This window comes from Aythya marila (genome assembly GCF_965140915.1).
Source record: "Aythya marila genome assembly, chromosome: 1".
NCBI lineage: Eukaryota > Metazoa > Chordata > Aves > Anseriformes > Anatidae > Aythya > Aythya marila.
The window spans coordinates 184,585,591-184,605,102 of NC_139042.1; the positions used below are offsets into that span (position 1 = coordinate 184,585,591).

At 36.9% G+C, this 19,512-nt stretch overlaps 1 protein-coding gene across 2 annotated transcripts in view; it reads right to left on the reverse strand.

Annotated features, from left to right (window-relative positions):
- Positions 1 to 13,177: 13,177 nt before the first annotated feature.
- Positions 13,178 to 19,512, reverse strand: part of POT1 (protection of telomeres 1) — a 73,119-nt gene continuing 66,784 nt past the window's right edge. For both annotated transcript variants that reach the window (XM_082782319.1, XM_082782320.1), the window contains exons 18-20: positions 19,283 to 19,374; positions 15,822 to 15,927; positions 13,178 to 14,816 (exon numbers count right to left, since the gene is read on the reverse strand). In XM_082782319.1, the coding sequence (XP_082638445.1) occupies positions 14,704 to 14,816; positions 15,822 to 15,927; positions 19,283 to 19,374 (311 nt within the window). In that variant the 3' untranslated portion in view covers positions 13,178 to 14,703. The remainder of the gene's footprint in view (positions 14,817 to 15,821; positions 15,928 to 19,282; positions 19,375 to 19,512) is intronic.

Sequence of the window (19,512 nt, forward strand, 5' to 3'; positions counted from 1 at the left end):
CCTCAGACCCTAAGAGCAAAGATATATTTGCCTTTGAGTGGAAAGACCCTGAAATGGGGCAGAAGCAGCAATACAGACGGACAATTTTACCTCAGTGGTTTACAGGGCCACCAATTTATTTGAGCAAGTTCTAGAACAAATTTTGGAGTAATTCCAACCTCCAAAGGGGGTGTTACTATTACAATATGTGGATGATCTTTTATTGTTAGGACAGGATAAAACAACTGTGAAGGAAGCCACTAACAAGCTATTTGAATTTCTGGGAAAACAGGGCTTGAAATTATTGGAAAATAAATTAAAATTCGTAGACAGAGAAGTCAAATATTTAGGGCATCTAATGTCTGAGGGGGGAATTAAGAATAAATCCAGAGAGGATTCAGGGAACTCTTGAGCTACCCCTACCCAAAGCTAAAAAGAACTTAAAAGTTTTAAGAGAAATTGGTTTTTAAGGAATTAGGAGTCATGTAGTCCACAGGAAAATAGATACTCCCTGATGGGAGAGAAATGCTGAATAAAGTACTAATGAGGCAAATATTAACTGTTTTACATCAAGAGGGTCACTGGGGAATTCAAGCAACGTGTGATGCTGTGCTATGGAAATATGTATGTGTAGGAATATATATACTCATATATATACTCTAGCTGAACAAGTACGCAGGAGTTGTGTAGTATGTCAAAAGGTAAATAGTAAAATTATCATCAGTCAGCCCAAAGGGGCAAAAAAACAGAAATTCAACACTTCCAAAATGTACAGGTAGATTTTTCAGAACTCCTTAGAGTAGGTAGATTTAAATACTTATTAGCCTTAGTCAATCTTTTGTCAGGGTGAGTGGAGTCTTTCCCTTCAGTATCTGCTACTGCAAACATAGTAACTAAAGTAATTCTAGAACAAATAACTCTCAGGAATGGAATTGTTGAAAATATTGACTCTGATCAAAGAAATCACTTTATGCCAGAAATATTGCAAGGGCTAATGTGGACTCTAGAAAGTAAGTGGAAATTTCACACTCCTTGGTATCCTTCCTCTTCTAGAAGGGTGGAGAGGATCAGACAATAAGCAACAATTGACTAAAGTTCTGGAAACTCATCTTCCCCAAACAAAGTGCTTACATTTGGCACTTCTCCAAATTCAAACTGCACCAAGAAAAGATGTGGGAGTTTCACCATATGAAATATTATTTGGATTGCTGTACATGGACAAAGGGAATGAATTACCTCAGTTTGAGACAAAAGATGCTTTTCTTAAGAACTATATACTGAGGCTGTCATCCTCTTTGTCATCTCTCAGGACCCATAGACTGTTAGCTCAAACCCCACCCTTGGAAGTGTTGATCCATCCATTCCGAGAAGGAGATTGGGATCTGATGCAAACATGGAGAGAACTGAAACTACAACCTTAGTGGGACAGACTGTTCCATGTGCTCCTGACTACTGAGACAACAGTAAAAGCATCTGAAAAAAGGTGGACTCATACGTGGGTAAAACCTTCAGTTAACCCTGATACCAGAGAGACTGCATTAACATAGACTTTTAAGGTTAAAACTGTTAAAATTATCTATTGTAAACCTTTAACTTCTCCTTAGAAGAATTCTTAACAAATTAATGAGTAAAAGGGGATTGAATTACACAGAATTGGAGTGTTTCCAGGGAATGCTCTCTGGAAGTGGAAAAAAAAGAAAGGAGGGTATTCAATCCCCACTAGAAGAATCCTTATTTGTTTGTGATTTTTATTGTTTATCTTAATCATTATTTCTTAATTATTAGAGGTGTGTGTATATATACATAGAAATTATGTATTTTAAGTTTATTTTAGTAATACCTATTCTCAATGGATTAGTGATAGGATGGAGGGAAAATCAGCATTTCCAATTAATCCAGAACATCTCTTGAGTTCTATCTCGAAATAATTGTTGGATTTGCACCCAGATGCCTAGAAAGACTGAAGAGGCCTGGTCCCCGATTGCTATTTCCAGCAGCATCTGTGTCTGGATTCTCTAGATTTCTAAAAATGATGGATCATACACAGTCCCAGGAAGGAATAGATTTTGAAGTTGAGTTCCCTACACATAATCCTGGCTACAACTTACTGTGTTATCAAAGGTGTCTTTTAAACAACATTGATAGAAAACTCAGGGGGCAATAGTACTGACCCTGGGTGTGGAAATATCCATGAAATAGGGAATAATCTATACTGTACTGAATATGGTAGCCACGGGAATGCTAATATACATAATGCACACCAGATACAACATGAGAATCCTGTAACCAGATGGCCTGTCCTGAATGGCAAGGAGTGGTACTGGCTATGTGGCAATAAATCCAGGAAGGTGTTGCCCCTAGGATGGAAGGGAGCTTGCACCCTGGAGGCAATAATTCCAAATGTAACTATTACTGAAGACCCACAAATCCAAAGCCCCCTTGAGACCACACGCAGAATTAAGTGGACTCCACATAATCCTTTAGTAAAATTCTCTTGCTTTTTAACAGTTTTACAAGGTGATTTTTACCTTGGTTAAGAGTGAGTGAATTAGAAAAAGTTCTTGTAAATATATTGAAGAACTAGAAAATAAGTTTGATAAGTTTGCAAAAATAGAACCCTAGAATCAAATAGTGTTAGATTTATTAACAACCTTATAAGGAGGAGTGTGCACTGTAATTAATACTAGTTGCTGTACATGTGTAGATCAAATGGGATGAATTTGACTGATCTAAAAAAAAATATTCTGGAAAAACAAAAAAAACAAAACACAAGATCCTACATAGAGTAGCTCAAGATGACACTTCCTGGGGATTTAGAAACATTTGTAAGAAACTAATTTTGTGATAACTTGAATAGAATTGGCTCAAACAACTATTTGTTGGTATTGTAATAATAATGATATTGAATATCTGTCATCCCCCATGACATCCAAAGACAAATATTGCCCTTTAATGTTGGAAAAAATCAAAAATGCGGTATGTGAAGAGCTGCAAAAACAACAATAGGAGTAAGAAAAGAAGAGGAGGCAATTGTGAGAAACAAAGTTGTGTTTTTGCAGTAGAGAACTAATTTTCTGTATTCAAAGGTAGTTGTGTAGTCATAACAAGGAGAAATGTTAAGTAGATAAGTGGACAGTAGAAGGTCTCACTGTTCCAAAATAAGGTAGAAGCTTGAGAAAAACAGGATGAGCAGTGTGAGAACAGTAAAACAAAGATCACAAGATCTCAAAACATAAGAAAGGATAAATTAAAGTGCTGAAAAAAAATGAAAAAACTTACATATATTGTATAGAGCAGTGTCGAGTAGCTTGTGAACCTGTAGTACTCAGCCAATGAGGAAACAGAGGAGGTGATCAGGCATTGGGTAATAGGGAATAAAAGGTTATGATTTGTTTACTAAAATGCACTCCTGATTGACAGGATGCCCGCCATTGCAATCACGAATAAAATAGGTTCACAGAAGATCCTGTCTAAAGAAAATTATTTGAGATGTTTCTCACAGCCGCTACCTCCAATACACTATTCATGATAGTTTGAGTCAGTGTGCTGAATTTGTTGAACAGTAATATTTTTCCTGAATTTGAACAAATTCTGACAGAAGCACAATGTATCATATTCAGAAATCTGGATCCTTATAGGTATTAAGTGCATATGTATAGTTAATTGAACCCATGAATTGCAGTAACACCGAAGACTCAAGTACATATTCACACACATTTAGACAAACAAGCAGGAAGAAAAAAATAAAAAAAAGCCAGGAGAAAGACCTGCAGTGATTTATCTTCAGAAGCGTAAGTGCTGAGGTTAAACAGATTGTTAACATTTGTATACCACCTGCCATCTTAATAGACTTAGCCCAATAATAGGATGCAAGACTTAGTATAAATTGCTGTTGTATCTGATCCCTTAAAACTCAAATTTGTGTGGCACTCGGACATAAGCAATAAAAGCTTGATTCTTCAAGGTAAACAAAATCAATTTGACTCAGAAAAGAAAGAATATGCTTAACGTCTTTCTTGAACTAGGTCCGATGTCTGACTTTGTTAAATCTGAAGGCAACCACCTTTTGATGGAGTTATATGGAGTTATAAGGAGTTTTAAATCAACACATATTTTTTATTATGTATTTTAACACTGCATTTTTTACATTGCATTTTTGCATAAGTATTACAGGGTAATTCTCATGCAAAAAGCTACCTAGTGCAAACTTAAAGCAGTATCTAGTAGCTTAACACAATTTGGAAATGTTTTGAAATTAAAAAGTATGTACATATAGTGTTTTTAAAATTATATTTAACATATGTCATAGCCATGAGTTTTTTCTATTTCTCTCAGAAGTGTAAAGTAATGAACATAAATTAGACTTGTTTTTCTCCACACACATGAGCTTTCCTGTTATAGTTTTAACACAACGGAAAGATCTATTTCATATGGTGTGTATGATGTCCCATTGCTTTGAGCCTGTTTTCTTAGGAAAAGGAATAACACAGTAATGCTTTGGAGTGCTGAATGAAAGCTTCAAAAAATTAATGACGCAACACCCTAGCCAGCTTTCCAGAAGACAAGCTGAGCAGCTCTCCAAAAAGTGCTTCAAGAATATAGTTCTTAAGTGGCAGATGAGCAATATTTGAAATCTTGACTATCTACCTTTAGCAAAACTAAGAACAGAAAACAGATCTCTTGCAGTCAGTGGACTTGGAATGCTGCCCCTTCAGGGAAAATGAGCACAGTGAGCTGGCCTGTAGCAATGCAAGTTTGTTAATTACACTGTTATCCTGACATCCTTTCTTTCACATCCCTCCCTTTCATCTGTTTCATTTATGTGTTGCATCTGATCATAAACACGCACAATCTATGACAAGGATTGTCTCCATATGGCTGTCTGTGAAGGGCATAACACAAAGGATTCACAACTGTGGCTGTGGTCCCTGGCTTGACTGCCTTAAAAAATAATGTGTATTAGATGTTTTCTCTCCATGGTGATCAAATAGCAAATATTTCAGATGCACTTCTAACAAGATAAAATGACTGTTTAGGCTGACGTCTTACTCTTTTAAGTAAATTACAATGAAATATGTACTTATTGTTTAAAGGGGATTTTTATGACCAAGCCTTGATCCCTTACAGCTCGTTGAGTCAGAATTTATTTTTTTATTATTATTCTGTGTGTGATCTTCTCAGCTAAGTCTGAAGTATGAACCTGGTGAATTAAAGTGCTCTTCTATCACTGTGATGCTAGTAAAAACAAAACAAAAACAAACAAACAGCTGTGAATGCCTATTTCAGATATTAGCAATTTCTGCAGATACTGAAAAACAGTATCTGAAACCTGACCACTCATTTCTTTCATCTGTTCTAAACAAATATCTGAATTTACTGATACATCTTGAAGCTAAGCTCACTGGTTCACAAAGCTCTATCTCAAGTGGCTGCAAAAGATAATAACTAAATAAAAAGGACTGGACTGTCCAGATGTTAGACACTGCCTCAAGAAATATAGGTTTTGACTTTGGATTTTACCTCGGTGGACAGATGGTTAACCAAATGAATGAGCCTATGGCAACACTTAAAATATATGTTGCAGTCTTGTTGGATGATTACGCAGAAGAATTCCATGAAGTCTTACTCGTATCTATGTCTCTTCTTTTCACTTGAACTAATTTTCAGTCATCACCCTTCACTGGTGTATCTATTTTTAAAGTATGTTTCCCTTTGAAAACATCTTTATACGACCTGAACAACAAAGGTAAACAAGAAAAGCTTAAATATCCTGCAGATATTTGACAGAGAGATCCCCAATGCAGAATAAAGGGAAGAGTCGAAGGCTCATGCTAGAGGGTTTGTCATGAAGATCTTACAAGAAAAGCACTTATTACATAATATCTGCAAATAATGATAAAATCCAGGTTAAGATAAAGCTGTGGAGACATTTCTAATGAATTCTTTAGTACATTTATAAATGAAATATTTTATTTCAGTGAATATGTATACCTTTGGGTCTGTGATAGTTTCAGTACCACTAAAAGAAGAAATGTGATAATCATTTGCTCAATTATTTGAAGCCCTTTCCTTCCACTAGCACGTTGCCTAGTAGTAGATGAGTTAGCAGATAATAGTGCCACTGTGCAAAGTACAGCTGGGTAGAAGTGGCAACAGATTGTCTAATTTCTAAGGGCTTGATTTAGCCTTAAAAATATCACTCTGATTCTGCAGTGTACAAGACAGATGGGTTATTTGCACAATTAGGCCTTAAGTGTTAAGTTCTTCTCTTGATTAAAATGTCCAAGTCCTTCATTGCCAACTACCATTTAAGTTGTATGCATCTATTACAGGGAAGAATAAACTTTTAAGTATATAATAATGTGTTTTTCAGCTGATAAAAAAGAACAGGGTAAAAAATTGCACATTTCTGTCCCACGTTATTTCTGCTCTTAATTTGAGAAATCAAGCCCTTTATGGATCATGACCAAATATATTTCTGTTTACTGAAACCTCACTTCTCGTTAAGAGTCTGGCTCTGCTCCATCAGTGAACAGACTAGAATTTTTGAATTAACAGCTTTCTAACATTATTTATTACACTGTCAGTTTTCATGCAGTCCTCTTTAACTAAAATCAGAACATCTGAGCCAGCAATAGCAAGATGTCAGTATCTTATCAGCTTGGGAGCCTGGGCTCTGCCTGTATCAAACCCTTTCTACACTGCCAGAGGTACAGAAGGGAACATATGGATGAAAAAGAAAATTACATCCATCAGCCTTTAATACCCTTGGTCACCTGCATCCCTAAGGATGAGTAAATAGGCTTCACAGTCTGCCTGTGAGCTTGCTCCTATGGCTACAGAGTTTAGACAGCATGCTGTGCTGTGTGCGTGTGCCCAGGTGCTGGCAGTGGGCTGCCAGGCTCCTTGGTGAGGGTATACCTCCTCTCCTGCATATACCCTGTCCCCCAACTCTAGTCTGCAATGAAATAAAATGGGATACTGAGTATGCTTCTTGAAAGCAATTCTACTATCTTTGATCCCATCCATTACAGCACCTCGTTCTCTACTGTTGTCTAAAAAAATTAGCTTATTTACACTCAAACAGTGCCAGGTGGCAATTGTTTTCCTCTACTCCCTATGCAAAGATCAGAAATATAATTTTTAAATCAAGATTTTTTTTTTGTTGTTTTTATTTAACTCAGAATAAATTTATTTTACAATCGAATTAATTCCTGGAGCTAAGCACAAATCGTAAAGGAAGAGCTTAGGGGGCTATATTGCCACATTACCACCAGGCATTATGCATATTTACCAATGCATGTTTTGGAACTGTGCAGAGACTGCTATTGTACACCAAGATTCAATATGCTGCCTTTATTTTGAACTTTTCAAGTGCTCTTCTTTAGATCCTGACCAACAGTTGCATTTTTTTTTTCTAATATTTCACCTTGATGAATGGATTTAAGGAAAAACAGAGGAGTACTGGTATGTTCTAAGAGCAATGGTGTTTTGCACCAAGGAAGTGCCACTGCTTTCAGGATCTCAGTAAGAAAGGCACCAACACTCAAAGCTGGATAGATGGTTTATTGATATAAGAATGGAAATTACAGAAATGATTACAGCAATCTGAAGTCCCTCCTGAAACTGGCAAGCCCAGAACTACAGAATCAGACAAGCCCCTCCTTGTGGACCATGGCATGCTGCAGAGATCGTGTGCTTGGCGAGGTTCATCAACTGTTCTTCAGTCTTACTCACAAGATGCAGCTTGCTCTGTTCTTTTCCATAACGAATAGAATAAAATTACCTAAAAACAGTGTTAAAAATAAACCCAGGGCACAGGATGGGAAGTGCAAAGCAGTCCCTGTGGCTGAGGGGCAGCATTTCTCTCTGGCAAGACAAATGACCCAGGGGAGCCAGACCCAGAAAAGGGGCCCTCAGCCCTCCAACCCTCCTCCTTGTCCACATGAGGGCATCTTCCAGGCTGCTCCCAACACAGCCACCTTTGGCCATGTGTGTGCCACCCTATCAGAGGCTTGCTGAGGTCACAGTGGCCACCATGGCCCCAGGATAAAACAGGCCCCCTACAGCTGGCCCACCATTCGCTGAGCATCTAGGCCCTGTGACTGCCAGCTTGTGTGGCAGGAAGAAGACTGGGAGAGCAAGGGGAGAGGCAGGCCTCCTTGGTGTGTGAGGACAGTGATGCAGTCCAGTGAAGTATCAAGAAGGAATGCACATGACCAGAAGGAGATGTTGTGGGTGGAGGGATAGCGCCGGTGGCACAAGAGACACCAATGCCCGAGGGACCTCTGCCGCCCAGCCCACAGACAGATACAGGCAGCACCACTGGCACTGCAATGACATGGGGAACAGGCTGGCCCCTCAAACACCTAGTAATAGGGGGTCTGGGCCTTACCATAGGAGCAACGGTGATGTGGGGCAAAGGCGGGAGCATCAGGCAGAAAGCTGCAGGGAGCAGAGGTGTGCCTATAGCCTGGGACACAGTGCAGGACCCAGTTATGGCCATAAACCAGATGTCAGCGTCGGACTCATGCATGAAAATCAAAACGACAGTGGCATGGGACCAAGGCATGGAACTGGATGACCCCCTGGTTCAGCACCCTGGCCTGAAAATATTCCTTATGGAAGCCATCCCATTTGGGCAGTCCTGGGCAAAGACCAGTAAAGGCATAGTTCCCAAACAGGTGCATATAGTATTTGAAGTACACAAGGCAATGCACGATACATACATTTATTGGATACCTACTGAGTACATGCAACCTGGTTACTTATGCATTGATTAAGCATACCCTGATTAATACTGTTGTATAGAGCAAGTTGCATGGCATCCATGGTACAGAGGCATACACCAGAGTAATCATGGATCACACTGCTGATAAGCACTCACAGGCTATTCAGGGTGCACCTACATACATGGGAAGGGAGCAAGCATGCATACATGTATCATTAACTCCTTGTACAACAGTCTTCCAACTGCATCACCACAGAGGAAAAACTGCATGGAGTAGTTGTTAATGAACATTGGTGGCTTTTCTTATCATCTGATGTGGTCAGAATCCCAAAGTGATCACAGTGTCCAGTTCCTTGCTGATACAGATAGCTAGACTTCAGTTCCTATAAAATAATCAGCTGTCAGCCTTGCTGGATAGACTAAGCTGGAAAATCCGAAGGTTGGTTTGACTGGATTGGGAACCTAAATAAACTGACTGCCAGAAGAAATGCCTAAAGAATGAAACACTCAGGGAAGACAAGTCAATTTTCAATAAGAAAACAGCAATTTCCAGTGCAGTCTCTCTTGTGGGCTCTCTAATCTAAGTAGTTTCATTATGCTTTGTCATGGTGAATTTTTATTTATTATTTGGTTTAAGTTTCAGACCAGAATTCTCTACCAAAGCCGAATTACTGAAAGCAGAATATATCACTGTCACATTTCCCTCTGCTTTAGTTTTCCTTGTGTCAGTTTCAATTGGAATTGATTTCCAATTCTGATTTGCTCTGCTGCATTTGCTCTTGACAGGAGTATTAGGTACAGCTCTATGCTTTCCTGACACATATTAGCCAATGACCTCTATTTAAAATGAGGTTATGAGTAGTTTTGCTGTAGCCACTAAGAAATGAGTTAAGAATTCCCTGCCCTATCACATCAGATCAGCCACCTCTTTACACAGATTGAAAAGTAGGCCAAAGACATTCCTGTTTTTCCAGGTCTTAAAGAACAGATAAATGAGCTTTGAAAACTATTGCTATTTTTACAATGCTTGCTGTGACAAGCTTGCTGTGACAAGGTACACTTTGTGAGGTATCATTGTGTAATTGCCAGAAAAAATAATCTGATTTGAGCGGGTCTCTGCACTTGGAGAAGTACAAGAATGTATCTAGTTAATAAGGGATATGGTATTTTTGCAAGATTTTTTCTCCCATTCATTTTTTAAAAGAAAAACACACTGATCTCTCCTGGGTCAAATAAAAACAATTTCCAGGAACTGGATCCAGAGGCATTGAACAAGTTTGCAAATAAGACAGTGAAATAGTAGTCTAGTTAATCACTTGCATGCAGATTGGAATAATAATCCAAAAGTTAATCATTACCAAAATCATAAAGCTCATGGCAGGCAACAGCTCTGCATCAAGGTTTTCAAGTTGCAGTATATATATATGTTTTAAGTGCATTATTAGATAATTAATGGACACTCCTTGATCTTAACTGTCCTTCAAGGTTTCACACACAACAGCTGACTTTTCCCACACCTTCAAACAAAACTTTTCAAGATTCCTTATTTATTTATTTTTTTCCCAAGCAAGGGCCCAAGCAGCAGCACAATGCTAATAAATGAATGATCCTAGTGGAAAATCATGCTGCAGCCTTCTCCTTTACTTGTTTATCACTAGTTGGTGGGCAACCTTCTGTTGCCCACCTTGATAAAACACAGCACACAGTGGAAGAGTAATTGAAGCCAAACGCCTTACCTTTAAGACAACTGTGGCTTTATGAGCAGTATGACCTTAAGCACATCACTACACGTATGTGCTAGGGCGCCTGAGCACAGTGAGACCACAGGCAGCATGTCAAGATGATCTTTGACATCTCTTTAAGTTGTGCACTTATGTCAAACTCAATCACTGCAACTCCTCCAACTTTTTATGGGGTTTTGCACCTTTAGCACAGTAAATGTTGACAGAAGCTTCCTTCAAGATGGGGTATCATATTAACGTACAGCTATGCCAGGGTAATAGCACTAGATGCTGCTCCCTGGTGCACACCCTTTATCCCTCCCTATTAAAAGCAATAACCCCCCCAACTAACACACATCCTGCCTGCGACTAATCAAGTTTGTCATTTGAAACTTTGATTCAGAGGGGCTCTGAGTTGCTTAAGGGGCCATTTGCAGCGAGAAGGAAGAAATAAAGACTGTACGTATGTCTGTTTAATCAGCAGATTTTATTGTTCATTTCTGCTGCTCTTCTAGCCACAAAACTCAAGCAACATTTCTAACCTGCTGTCGTTCAGAGAATTCATTTCAGTGAAGTAACACCATAATTCAGATTCATAACTCCATAATTCAAGTCTACCTGATAGTCTTCAAGCCAGTCTTCAGAAATGTGGACTGCATTGTGAAGATGTAGCTGGCGCCTCACAAAACTGTATTTTAATCAGTGGTAGTTCAGGTGCTATACACACACAGAAGGTATGGAACAGATTTCTGCTCAAAACTTTGCGTATCTACTATAACAGTTATGAGATAAAATATTCTCCCCCCCCCCTCCCCAAGTGTCTATTTCCATATTAACCATATATCCCCCTAGTTTACTACGAAAAATGCAAATTAAAGCAACTACCTACTAAATAGAGATTTATTTCTAGACTTTCACTTTGCTGGGTTTATGCAGACAACTGCAGACAGGGCAGCAGTGTTATGGAATTACTATATATTGAAGTTGTATCAGAAAAAAAGGAAAAATACATTATGTCTTTCTGGGATGCAGGAAGTTCTGTATTCCAATCATGTCTTTGCTGTAGATAGGCTCGTTAATTATAACATAATTCTGCCCTACTTTTATAAAGCACTTAAGACCTGGTAATCCTTCATCAGGTGGATGTTTCCACAAACTGCATTTCTTTCTGGAGATTCCATATGTAAGAAATGATGTGAACAGGGTCTGTAGCAATCAGTCTCATAAAGCCTCCTTACCATTGCTTCTCGCCTTTGCTGCTGTCCTGTGAAACTATTTCCTTTTCTTCCCCATTGCTGCTGAATGTTTCCAATCCTTATATTTCCAATTTACTGTTCAGTACACTAGCAACAATGCTTATTTGAAGAAGATTTCAAGCAAGCATTAATTTCAATGCTCCTCCCATTCTACCTTGACCTAAACTTAAACATATTTTAAAAAATACACTTTTATTTAACTACTCTATGCTCTTTGTTGAAATATCACAGTTCATGCTGGCCTCACATATTTTAACATGATAAATCTACTGTAATGTAGATTAATCTACATTACACACTGTGGTTCACTGAAGAGCTAAGCACTCATCTCTACTAAAACAAACTCTCTTCCTTCTGTTGCAAACCTAAGGCTCTTAGCTTCGGCTCCACTGCCTTTGTTTGTTGTTTTTTTTTTTTTTTTTTTTTTTTTTTTCAATCCCACTTCCTGCTGCTCTGTAGCCAAAGGATTAGCATTAAGCAAGGCATTTCAAAGTCTTGTCTGTGAATCTCTGTATCCCATAGCAGCAGAAGCTGAGGAGAAAGTTCAATCACCACTGAGCAGCAGGATCAGTTTACCAGAAATGCCTTCTTCTTTCTGTAACGTATGTTGCTATTGTATATCCTTTTTAGTTGGAGTTTCAAAATTAACTAAATTAATTAAATTGAACTGCCTGGAAAGACTTCCAACCATAAGCGTTTAAACCACCTTAAAACAAGGACTTCAGAAGTCAAGCATATGGGAATCCCTGAAAAAACTGTTCCACGTGCTTTCTTGCTTTTTTTTTTTTTTCTCCTGAAATCTCTCTTTAATTGCAATTTTATCATTTCTACACACTTACCTGTGCAATTGGTGGTGGTGAGGGGTGATGAGTTTATGTTTCCTTAGTGTTTTTTTTTTTTTTTTTAAATTTGCTTCATACTTCCTCCAAAGACATTCTTTGCACTTCCCAGTGGTGATGTATCACATAGTTAAGAAATCGACCATGTGACTTTTACTTCTATTATAAAAGGTTGCTAATAACGGCTAACAGTAGCTGCTCTCTGAAATGCACAGTTTCCAGAAACCTCCCTCTGTTGAGGTCCAGGATACAGCAATCTCAAGATTTTCAACCATCATTCAGCCATTCACAGGTGATGAGAACAAGTAAATCAAAGGTCAGTGTCCCATCTCAATGACTTCCATTGTTCCATATAAAGGCTACCAATGAAACAAAGTATTTTCAACTCCGTGCACGAATTCCTTTTTCTATACAGTATTCCTTTTTCTATACAATGATCTCTAGTATTGTAAAACACAATGTTTCACTACTAATTAAAATTATTTCTACAAATTATATTTGGAAAGAGAATTAAATGTGCATGTTTCCATCAACAAACTATATAAACACTCATTTGATGAATTTTGTTGGAGGAAGGCTATTCATGATTTAAGTTTTCACTGTCTTATGAACTAGGAACGAGAATTTGAATACAAAAGACACAGTATTTGGAAAAATCTTTAATAAACGTTTTAATACAATATTCAACAGCAGAAAAGTGCCACTTTTCTGACAGGCATCTCAGACAACAGGATGTGATGAAAAGACTTATTTACAATAAAATGTACAATATCAATATCTGTTATCAGTTGTTAAGAAAAACCTAAAAATCAAAATATCTTCAAAAGTTTTCATGCACTATATACAAGTAAAAAATATTGTCTTCAATTTAAATCGTAACTTCTGAAATCACTGGGACCCTGCCAGTGTCTAAAGTTTTATAATATCCTTTATAATTATTTTTTCTTCTTATGTGTCTGTTCACAGACTCGGTCAATGTTTGATAAGTCAGTACTGCTCTTTAGTAAACTGCTAGCCCCATTCCAAACTTGAGTTTCTCCCTAGCTTTTAAAGTAAATATGTAATAACCACCCTTTAATATTCGTTCTCCCCATACACTGATCAATAAAGAACACATTCTCCAGTTTTATGGCACATAAACTCACTATAAACTTTTAGAGTATCAGAAGTATCAGAAAATATGTAGATTAAATTTTAAATTGACAAACTGTATAGTCTAGTAAGCATCCCATAAAAATTAAAAAAGTGTCATCTACTATCAAAATAATAATCTACCTACAAGTATTGCATCTTGCTTCTTAACTCCCTTAAAAAACAGCTGTTGTAAATATTAAGTGATTTTTCTCTGATGGGAAGCATTTGATTTGACAGGGATTTCTACATTAATTATCACTGGACAAATATGTCCTGAATTTGTCTTATATACTTCTGAATGCAATGTAATACCATCAAGTAATTTTCCTACTGGAGCAGTATTTTCAAGCCATGACATCACTATATTGGTTTGGTTTCTCTAAATTTAGTCATACTATCTGATTATGAAAGACAGAAGCAGATACGGGCAGTGTAATCTGACAGAAAGTTTACCCCACTATGTGAGAGCCTTTGAAAACACAGTCAGGTAATAAACATGATAACATATAAACAATATACACGATACAACAATACAATAAACATGATAACAACTTTGGTCTCCAACAGGGCCAAATAGTAATAATCATTACATGGTCATATTTTTACACCATCAAAACGCTTGCAGAAAATAGTTTTGAAGTTTACTGAACAGCTCCTTTTCCATATCTCTGACAATGCTTATTTTAATATATAAATGCAGCATCATTCTGACTGCATTTTCTAAGTAAAATTCACCAGTTTAAAGTAACCTCATCACTGCCTTTTTGAAGGATAGCAGGATACTAGATTGCTTCCATCAGACACTCAATTGCTTACCACCTCCAACTGCACTCAGATCACAAGGCTGTGTGCCAGGAATGTAGTAAATACATCAAATCAAAATTCCCATTATCTTTAACTCAATACAGAAACAAAAACTTAATGCACACAGACTGAATTCCTAAGAAAGGAACATAGGTTTTATTATATAGTCTCCTTTCCCACCCCCCACCCAAAAAAAGAAAAAGATTCTTACTGAATTACTTTCTACTAGTAACGCATTACTATACAACATCTTCAGCAACTGTAGTGTCAAAAATTTGGTAATAAACTTGCTGTTTATTCCCATCTGTGATGTTATAGGACTTGATGAAGCATTCCAGCCATGGCAAGTCATCTACAAATCAAAACCAAATTATGATTTAATATTCATTTCTAACTTTTATAGAAGTAGAACTTGAGCAGGATCTTAACTAGGATCTAAATATGTAAAATATTTAAAAAGAATAAAAATGAATTACTAATTTGAAATTAAAATTCATAACTAGTATTCCGGTTTGTATGTTAAAATTTCCTGCACCATCTGACATGGTATTCATTGACAATCAGCCTCCCAGACCAGTCCCACCCCCACACCACTTGGTTGTAGTTGTACAACAGTGTAGCATGAAGACCTGCCAATAATAAAAACTCATCTCAGTGATACTAAGACTAATGAAATTGGTCTCAAATGGAATCTTTTACACCAGGGTTAATTTTTAACAGTAAAGACTCTGGTATGGTTGTCATCGATATCCATGTACTTTGTGGAATATGCTCCTGTGGTTGGAGCTGTGGCTACCTTGGATGTGTGTGGTTTGGGCATAGATAATTTCTGCCATAGCAGAAATACTGTATGTAACTCTCTTTGAATGAATCTGGACTGAAGCTTTTTTGCTTTATTTCCACGGATGTTTCCTGTAGCATGGGATGCTCTAAATCAGTATGTGCATTCAGAAGAAGAATCTCACCTGCAGCATGAGCTACACACTGAATTCCCTTTCAGTTTACCCTAATGTGCTGTGACATTCAGTACAGTTCTGGCATACTTCTGTATGAATACAATCAACATGTTAGTGCCTACCTAAACATAACTGTATTCACACACCCCTGCATGCCACGTGAAGATTTACTGAACCATTACTTTTCTTTCTCAAAAGGGTCTTCTGGACCCTTTTATATAGAGTTATATAGAAGAAATACATCAAAGCATATTAATTGGAACTCTCCTTACAGACACCCTGAATTTATTAGTTCTGTGTTTTGCCCATGCATAAGTTCAATTTTAAGACTTTGCATATGTAACAACAGACAAAAAGACCCTTTCCCTTCTCACCCCCCTTTAAAATAACATCAATCTAACCTAGTTTTCTTTCTGGAGGACAAAGTGTATTCATGGTCATCTGCATCTTTTGCTGAAGAAAATTATTACTTAAGATTTCAGAGGCGGGAATTTGGAAGAACTTCTCCTGAAAGAGAACAGAAAGCATAAAGTGTTGGAAGAAGGGTAAGAAAACATTAGCCTGTACTTTTAAAGAACTTAAATTATCCAGAGAGTTAACAGAAGAAAAATATGATTTTTAACAGGAAGACAACAAACTGTCAGAAAGAGCAGTAACCTGTATTTCAGTATTCCTTAGTATTTAGGGACTACAGCCACCCAACTCTCTCTATATTACTAACTCACCTGCATACATAAGTGTGTACATGCAATTGGCAAGTATTTCTCATAAATCTCCATTACGAGACAATGTTAAGGTGAGAGAGGACAGTCAGCCCTTTGAAAACAAGGGGGCACTGCAATTTGTTTTCATACTTTCACACTTTAAAGGGAGTTCAAGTGGAATTCTCTTTGAGTTCCACTTTTTGAAAGCTTAAAAACAATGGAGACGGGCTCATGATGCAGGATGCATTTCTGCATGGAAGAATAAAACACAAATGGAGCAAGGAAATGTTAGATAAACCTCTTTTTTTTTTTTTTTTTTTTTTTTTTTTTAAACTATATACAGTAACATCACTGACAAAACTCCCATTTATTCTTTCCAAGCTTGTTACCTAATCTTGTATCTCTCAGGGCTATTCACCTTATAGCTTCCAAAGTGAGTTCAAATTTTTGATGGCAATTGCTCCTTTAAAAAAAAATAAACACAGAATAATCTACCTTTTGTGTATAAGACATTTAACAGAACTGATTGGTAGTTAGCAGGTAATCCTGTAGCAAAACTGACACACACAACTACTTTTTCCTCTCACTCCAAGTTCTTCTGACTATTCACCTTTTCAATATTTTCCTTCAATGATTATACAAAGAAAGAAAAGAACTGAGAGCATTCCTATAGAAGTGTGACTGGAAGCTGGTGTAAAGTTGTACTTCAAAGTAGCTCAGTTCCATCTCAGGTGATACTAAAGGACCAGAGTTTGGGCTTGGTTGCCTTTGAAGTTACCACTAGCAGGAATGGCAGCTGGCACTTCAGAAAGAACTGTTGTTTCTTTTTCCTGCAGCTGAGCTGCAGTACTGAGCAATATCTGATAAGAACCCAGGCTACTCTGAATTAAAGATTTCTGGAATTCTGAATCAAGAGGTGGTTTAAAATCTTTTTCCCCATCTCCCTTTTGCAGTTTAATTTCCTTACACAAAAAGACAACAGGCAGTAGAAGGAGAAGACGACTAGTTCAAATAAGGTTTGCAGTCTCTGACATCCTTTGCTGCTAATACAGTGTGGTATTTAAGAAAACACATTTTTCCCCATTATTATTTTTACTTAGTCTTGAAATTAGACAAGGAAAATCATTCTTTTCAAAGTCACATTCAACATTGTTTAGTAAAACAATATATAAATATAGTACAATTGATATTTAATAGCATTAATAGTACTATGTATTAAAGTGTATTACTGCAGGGAAAAAAATCCCACAAAATTAAGTCCTAAGTGCCACTATGCTGACTCATTTCCACTTGGGTAGATGTATTACTCCAGTAGTTTATTCTGAGATCCTAATATTCCCAGCTATGAATTACTGGATTAAGAAAACACACAGACGAACTTATATAAAGACAAAGTTACAATTTAATACCAAGTTCTTCTCACTTTTTTGATTGCTTTCCCCTTTCAAAATGGTCAATCTACCATCTCAAAATCTATGCCAATACCTAAAATGTGTGTGCATGCATATGTTTTAAAAAAAGTATAGAATGACACACATTTTTGTTGCACAGAACAATATATTTGAAGAAGCAAACTCACTAAGGCAGATAGCTAGACTAATATCATCTTCTGCCCTGGACTGGAGATGTAAGAAGCAATGACAATCTCTTTTCAAGTCAGAAATCATTCACCTTCAGTTCTACAGAAAATTCTTCCTCAAACCATCTTTGTGCATCAAACTGGTAATCTAATAATAAAGCTTATGAATTAGAGTAAAAAGGAGAGCAACAACAAAAAAAAATCCTGAAGAGTAGTTATTGGCAGTTTACTGTCAAAATGTGAGATCATCCGAGGTGGATTATGCAGTAGGCTGTCCTAAATCTGGTGCTTTTGAGGATTTTTCATGTGACATGCTTTATGGAATAACAAATACGTACACTATGTTTACAAGCAAAACAAAGCTGAGGGAACTGCAAGTATACAGGAGGGAAGAATAAAATTATTTTTTCATGAACTGGAAGGGCATTAAGACAGAAACAAACAAAACAACAACAAAAAAACTTTCCACTAGATACTTATATAAAATAATGGATTTCAACAAGTCAAATCAACTTTGCACAAAGTCACTTTGCATCACTTTTTGCACAAAGAATGTAAAATAATTTCTTAAAGCTGAGGTTCTGCTCAGAAATGAAGGGATTATACCAAGCATGAATCAGGAAGCAAGAAATTCCATGATCACCATTATAGTTACGGACAGAAGCATTATCTGGCAATGACTTATGCTAGGGTACTGGGTTAGCACTTCAAGGAAAATGTGGGCCAGTTGAAAAGAACCCAGAACAACACTGAGAATGATCAGAGTTTACAAAGAACTCTGATACGGAAAAAAAAGATAAAAACTTTTATACGGTTGTGTTTTATATGTACATAATACTATCATATACGTTTTTTCAGTCTTCAGAAGGAAAACTCATTCAGTGTGTAGTGACAGGAAAAGTATGTGTTCTTCAGTGCCTTTGGTTGCTTCAGAGAAGACGGAAAGATTAATTAGGTTAGCAAAGGTTACCTAAGGTTAGCAGAGCAGTGGAATAAACTGCTTCAGGAATCAAAGACTAATCTGTCTGGCTATAGCTACAGCCTGGGATCAAGGGAAGCAAGGCCTCTTCTACTTCATATGGAAAAACCAACAAACCAGGAATTACTAAATGGACAACTAATATTAGATTCTGCTAGGAGTTAAAAAAAAAAAAAAAAAAAAAAAAAAAAAAAAAGCAGTCGTGAGATTTTGAACTAACTGACAAGCTACCTGTGTAAATCTTTAAACTCATTCACACAGCTTTCAGGCTCCAGAATATAACACTGCCAAAAAAAGTGAAATTACTCCATGTATAAAAGTCTATGGAAAGATAAAATTACCTACTAGCTTCAGCTTTGACATTATGCTTTGATATTCCATACTCTGATATTTTATTGAAAAATTACTAAAAGTCACATTCTGTGCATCTTCACTGATGCACAGCACCAATTACATTATAACACTCGTAGTGGTCACCATAAAACAATGCAGGTAACTTAGAACAAATACTTCTACATATACGCATTTGCTATTCTAGTAACAAATAAAACTCCAAATGCACAGAATCCATATAGTCTGCCTTTACCAAAGTTTACTTACATAATCAAAAAGGTATGCATTTAGTGCTCCCGTTCCATCAACCAGTGTAAACTTCATAATAAAAACATACTGAAGTGGTTCAATACCTAAAACTGAAGAAAAAAATGGACTTGTTTTATGTAGTGAATACACAAGACCATAACAACTGACACTATCCCTCCTTTACTGGTAACTTACTTTGAATACTGTAATTAAAAGCATAAATCAGGCTCTCTGTTCATACTTTGAGA